Source organism: Terrapene carolina, unplaced genomic scaffold (genome assembly GCF_002925995.2).
Source record: "Terrapene carolina triunguis isolate 2854851 unplaced genomic scaffold, T_m_triunguis-2.0 Scaffold231, whole genome shotgun sequence".
NCBI classification, from domain to species: Eukaryota; Metazoa; Chordata; order Testudines; family Emydidae; genus Terrapene; species Terrapene triunguis.
Genome location: NW_020664582.1, coordinates 11,310,001 through 11,316,000, shown reverse-complemented (window position 1 = coordinate 11,316,000; position 6,000 = coordinate 11,310,001). Strand labels below are relative to the sequence as shown.

Below are 6,000 nucleotides of genomic sequence, written 5' to 3'. Positions count from 1 at the left end.
TGTGTGTGTGTGTGTGTGTGTGTGTGTGTGTGTGTGTGTGTGTGTGTCATGAGCAACGTGATTGATGGAGTGAAGAGTGGAAATAAAAACCAGGCCAAAAACGTGCTTTGGTCATCCGCGTTGTTCATTGAGTCCCCTCCTAGGAGGAGTTTTGAAATGGCCGAGTCAGGCATCTGTGGTGGGAAGTGTTTGCATTACAGGAGTGTGTTACAAAACACACTCTGCAATGAGTAGCATGAAGCCAGGGGGACTTCTTGCATGAGTAAGGAATACAGACAAGAGCCAGGGTTGCACAGTCAGCAAACTTCTTTGCTGGGGTCAAATTTCATTCCTTCGGCTTGGAAATCTTACTTGTTGCTGTTAAAATAGCCGTTGTGTTTTTACTGTAGAGAGAGCTGCATTTTTCTGTCAAGTCTTTGATCCGTCAATGGAAGTTGCTGTTTTAAATGCACAGTCTGTTGTGATAGCCAAGACATGAAATGGAGAAGAACCAGGATTTGATTACACAAAACAGAAACCTATCTGTCAATTCATTGGAATAAAATTAGCAAAAAGAAATGTGAATGGGCCAGATCCTCAGCTGGTGTAAGTTGGCAGAGCTCAATTGAAAACAAGGGAAGGGCAACGTGGCCTAGCAGACAGCCATAAGAACATAAGTCACTTCATCTCAGTTTCCCCATCTGTAAAATGGGGATAATGACACAACCTCCTTTTGTAAAGCACTTTGAGGTGTACTGATGACAAAAGCTATAGAAGGTTTAGTATTATCATTAGTGTGCCAATGTACACCAGCTGAGGGCTGAACCACCGTGTTCTTGGTCTCCCCATCTGGCCACATTCACGATCAGTAACTCAGCTTTCACCTGATTTGATTTCATGTGTCATCCTATTCAGTCTTCCAAACATGCATGTGCTGAAATCCACCCACTGATCTGGCTGGTAATTAATCTACTAATCTGTTGCTCAAACAATGAGTTGGGACTAATTCACTGAATGCGTATGGGGCATTTGCTGATGCTATCTCTTGACACACTTAACTTGTTTGTTTTATTATTTCCTGATGATTTTTGCTGTCCTTTTTTTATATATAAAGCTGCCTACTACATTCAGCATAGACAACAGTTTATCTTCCCAGGTGAGTTCATTGCTTTAATTCTGCTAACCAGCTTGTGCCGTTTCTGTCCAAATTAAACGATTTTTAAACCTCCTGCTTCTTTTTGAATGCTCCTGCTTCCCCCCCCCCCAAAATAAAAAATTAAAGCTTTCTCTTGTGTCAACATAAACAGTAACACTAAGCCATTCTTTCCTAATGTGTGTGTTTCTTCTTTACATTTTAAAGTGACATGGATGACTTGTTTAGCTGCAACAGAGGAGAATCCCATCGCAAAAGTCTATATACCACATTGATATTCCTTTGAAAAATCTTCTCCCTATTTTCAGAGGGCCTCATCCTCAGCTGGTGTAAATGGATGCATCTGAGGATCTGGACCATAGGGATTTAAGAAAGATTTAGTTGGTTCAGGCCAGACACTTTGGCTTTCATAGCTATTGGTGTGGAGCTGATGTTTAAGGTTTGTTCGTCTAGAAGATGCAATAGTTGTTGTACTGCTACCATCAATAGAACCCATTTAAAAATTCACCTTGTTCCTTTTGGAGTCTTGTTTGGGTTTTTGTTTTCAAAATAGGGCCTTCATTAGGGAGTGTATTTTTGCAGGGTCTGCCCGTGCATGCAGTAGGTGTGGGGTGTGTGGGTGTAGTAGACTGAAGGAGGAAGTGCAGCAGTGACTGTGCGTGAACGTTCCCTAACCCCCAGCTCCCAACCTGTTGGTCACTAGAGTGGGCCCTTCCCTGAAGATCTCAGAATCTAAGTTTCATAGAATCCTAGAACCAGAGGGTTAGATCTGATCTAATCTAACCCTCTGCCAAGGTGCAAGATTTTAAACATAACAAGTCCTGTTCCCTCTCTGTTCCTTAGCATGTGTCTGTCACTCCCTGCGATTGCTGCTTGTGGACATACCTGAGCTAGCTAGCTCGGGTGACGGAGCAGCGAAGCCGCAGCAGCACAGACTTTAGGGTGGCTTAGCTGCCCGAGTGATTACACAGGGTTCTAGGCCAGCTTGTACTGCCCACGCGGCCACAGTTTCACTGCTCCATTCCCTGCGCTAGCTAGATTAAAGCGAGCCTCGGAGCTGTCCATACGAGCTGCAATCTGGAATCCACCTCTGTAAAGTGGCTAATAACAAGGGTACCTGCCTGTTTCGCAGAGATGTCTGTAAACCACTTAGAGGGCCTGGCATGGAAGGCAAAATATTTTTGACTGAAGAATAAGATACTAATCTAATCAATAGTTAGTGTCCTATTTCTACAACTGGTGCTCTGCACAGGAGGTTTTTTTTGTTTTGTTTTTTAATCCAGTTTAAATTCAGATTAACTGAGAGAGGCAGGCTTCCGGAAAGAGTCAGGCTTGGGTAATCGCTTGTGGGGTTGCTGTAGAAAATGGGTGACTTAAGCCAAGCTCACACTGGGTGGTGCTGATGAGCTACCTGGGTAAAGCAATCAATTGTCTATTTCATCATGAGCCTTGTTAGAAAGGTGATTTTTTAGAAGCCGTATGAAATTCTGTGCCTGAAGCTGGCTTCAATTCTGCAAGCAGATGCACAAGTGCTTAACTTTAAGCACTTGACTAGTACTTTTGACTGCTTACAGTTAAGCACATCCGGGTACATTTTTGCAGGATTAAGTTAGCAGATGAATTGAATAATTCACAAAATGTTATCGGTGGTAATTGAACAGGAAAATAATCCGATTAAATCAACATGAAGGCCCATAATTTAGCACTATGCTGGTTGTTCATCGTTTGCTTAGTGTGTAGAAATGTCAGTGTGTAATATACCTGCCTATGTATTTCCTGGATGAGAAATAAACCCACAGTAATACACTGTAGGGATTAAGTGTGAAATACGTGTATGACATTGCAGATTTTTTTTTTATTTTCTTTTATTTATTTTTTTTAGAAATCCCCAGCCCCCCACAAGTAATACAGCCGCCTGAACCAGCTGAAGACACTAAGTAAGCATTATGTTTCTTTATCCTTTTTGTTCACTTCATAGCGAACTGAAAAGTTAACATTTTTGTTGAGTGTTTAGAGAAGAGGGCCAGTAGGCAGGACTTCTGGGTTCCATTCTGAACTCTGCCATCAATTCATTGTGCAACTTTGGGGAAAGCACTTAACCTCTCTTTACCAATCTTGTAAAATGGGCATGATGCTTATCTCACCCCAGGGGTATTGTGGGGCTTAACTAATGTTAATACAGCACTTGGATGAAAGGCTCCCTTAATGTGCAAAGTTTTTTTTTTGTTTTTAATCATTAGAAATGGTCAGAAAACGCGAGGAGAGGTTCCCCACAGAAAACTTGAAAAATTGATTTTTTATTTTTTTTTTAATCTAAATTTTCCACAGAGAATTTGGGGTTTACTGAAAAATGTTGGCCAAAAACTAAATTATTTGTTTGTGGTTGAAATATCTGTTTTACAGGCATTTGGGGTTTTTTGTTTGTATTTTTGTTAACAGCAGCAAAAAAAATTAACTGAAAAACCAACTTTCTATCAAACAGTTTCAACATAATATTTTTGGCTAGTTTTATCAGTTATTTATTATTATTATTCCCCAGTAATCTTCTAAGCCCGTGAGCATTAGAAAATGACATTTGCCAAATAACGTGATGGACGGTGCTTGTGGGTTGCGTTGCCTAGTGGCCTCTGCTCGCCACGCCTCTCTCTTTCCCCTGGGCCCCCGTCGCGCCCCATGGTTCTGTCTTTTGATGGCGGTTGACCCAATCCTCCGGTCAGGTCACCAATCCCTCTTCTCTCTCTGCAGGGAAGATATGGGGTCTGCCTATTGATCCCTGCGGGTGTGCAATCCCAACCAGGGGTTTCCAAAACTCATCACCCTTTCCTTCCTCCCTCCAAGGGGGAGTCTAGCAGTGAGGCTTTTCATGCCCTTCTGAATGAGGGGGATTGGTAGAGGGGAGCCCAGGTCCTCCCACTCCACTGGATTCCTGCCCAGGACCCTGTAAGGTACCAATGTCCAGCACCCAACTCAACCTCAAGGGTTGCCTTACGGCTGCCTCGCTGGGCTGCTTCCTCCCACCCATGCTCTTGCCGAAGTCTTATTGTTTGCCTCACAGTAGTAAAGGAAAAGATGATGATAATTGAACCATCAGCTCAGTTTTTTTCCCCCTCCAGTAGAAGGTTTCTGCAGCACCCTTCTCCAGGGGGCTCTCAAGGTGGGTCTCTCTCTCCCTGCCCTCTCAGGTGCCTTCTGAGATACCTGGGGTCAACCTCCAGCTGAAACCAGCTCTGCAGGTGTGGCTGGGTGGGAGTCTCCTGTGTCCAGAGTTGCTCCTTCCCTTCAGTTCCGGTGTGGGTTTTATATACCCCATCACAGCTAATTAAATTGAAAGGTTAACAAACTGGTGACTCGTGGGAAGTGGGGTGAGCTGGAATGGAACCTTTAAGGATCTGATCCAAAATTCTGTGTTTTTTTTTCTTTCCAGCCCTCTCTTGGGCTTTTCATGTGCTGCATTGGGTGTTTGGTTTTTTTTGGCCTGTGACCCAGTTCCCCAGTACTGTTTATTACATTAGCTGATGCAGCCACTTATCATTCCAAAGCATTAATGGTCTGTGACCGCCTAGAGTAAAACACCTAATGGGCAGAGTTACTGATGGCTGTTTGAAGCTGCAGTTGCTGGCGCTTGTGGGGCTTCATATGAAAAGGGAAGATGTGGCTTCCTGGGGGCATACAAGGGAGAAGTTCAGAAGAGCAGCCTTAAAGGGATTAAATGTAGCATTTGAATTCTAATGACCTACAAATTTACACAGGTTGGTCTACATGGATGGAAGGACCTTACATTTTAGGTAGGCAACTAGAAACCTGGATCAGAGACCCTGGTCAATAAAAACTAATCCTAGAATAGTTTATAGAATAGGGGGGAGGGATAGCTCAGTGGTTTGAGCATTGGCCTGCTAAACCCAGGGTTGTGAGTTTAATCCTTGAGGGGGCCACTTAGGGATCTGGGGCAAAATCAGTACTTGGTCCTGCTAGTGAAGGCAGGGGGCTGGACTCGATGACCTTTCAAGGTCCCTTCCAGTTCTAGGAGATAGGTATATCTCAATATATTATTATTATTTATTATTTTTTAATAATCTCTTACTGCTCCAGTAGAATTACACCTCGGCTGAATTCAGCATATCGCTTGTTACCCTTTGCACCACTGAAATGTGGCAACAGGAAGCAGATGCAGGAACTGCATGAAGCTAGTTGAATCAAGTGAATATCCTGTCTTGCCCCTTGGCTGCCTGGATGAACTCGCCAACAGTTCATGTACACAATCCTCAACAAGTCTTGAGGCTTCTTTTTAAAAGCCTTCTGTGCCTCTAACCTCTCCTGGTTGTGCAGCTGCAGCTGGTCAATGTACCTTTTGGGTGCCCCGGGGAGATCAGATAAGTTCAGTGAAATGGACCTTGCCGGGTTTTAGGATTTACAGTGCATGGTATGTCCGGCTCTAAGCATCCTTGGGATCTGGATTGTAAAGATCACCGCCTTTGGGCGGCTCACTGTTCATAGTCTTTGGGAGCGCTTAACATGATAGCCAATACTCCATATTGCTCTGTCAATGTAGGTGCATCTGCACTGAGAAAATTAGGTTGCCGGGTACAGCAGTAGCCAGTAATGGTGCCTCTGTACTGCTGCTAAACTGTTGACCATGTCATGAAAACCTATTCAAACTCTACCTGCCTTCAGCTATCACTGCGGCTACTACATGTCCAGATGCTTCCTTGCTGGCTGTTGCTGTAGCAACGGGCCCTTCTCCTTCTAGTGGAGACACGGCCTTAGTGGTGTTTCAGTTGCACCTCTGAAGTAGTCTTCTGAAGTTCCCTGTCTGCTAACTGGAGAATAAAGAGCCCTCCTCTGATGTGGTACGTTAGTAGATACACTCT

At 43.9% G+C, this 6,000-nt stretch overlaps 1 protein-coding gene across 5 annotated transcripts in view; it reads left to right on the top strand.

Moving 5' to 3' along the window:
- KSR1 (kinase suppressor of ras 1) overlaps window positions 1–6,000 on the top strand; it is a 113,706-nt gene that overhangs the window by 90,367 nt on the left and 17,339 nt on the right. For 4 of the 5 annotated variants that reach the window (XM_024195435.3, XM_024195431.2, XM_024195432.2 and 1 more), the window contains 2 exons: window positions 1,094–1,135; window positions 3,015–3,069. In XM_024195435.3, the coding sequence (XP_024051203.1) occupies window positions 1,094–1,135; window positions 3,015–3,069 (97 nt within the window). The remainder of the gene's footprint in view (window positions 1–1,093; window positions 1,136–3,014; window positions 3,070–6,000) is intronic. The other variant, XM_024195433.2, reaches the window with a different exon arrangement.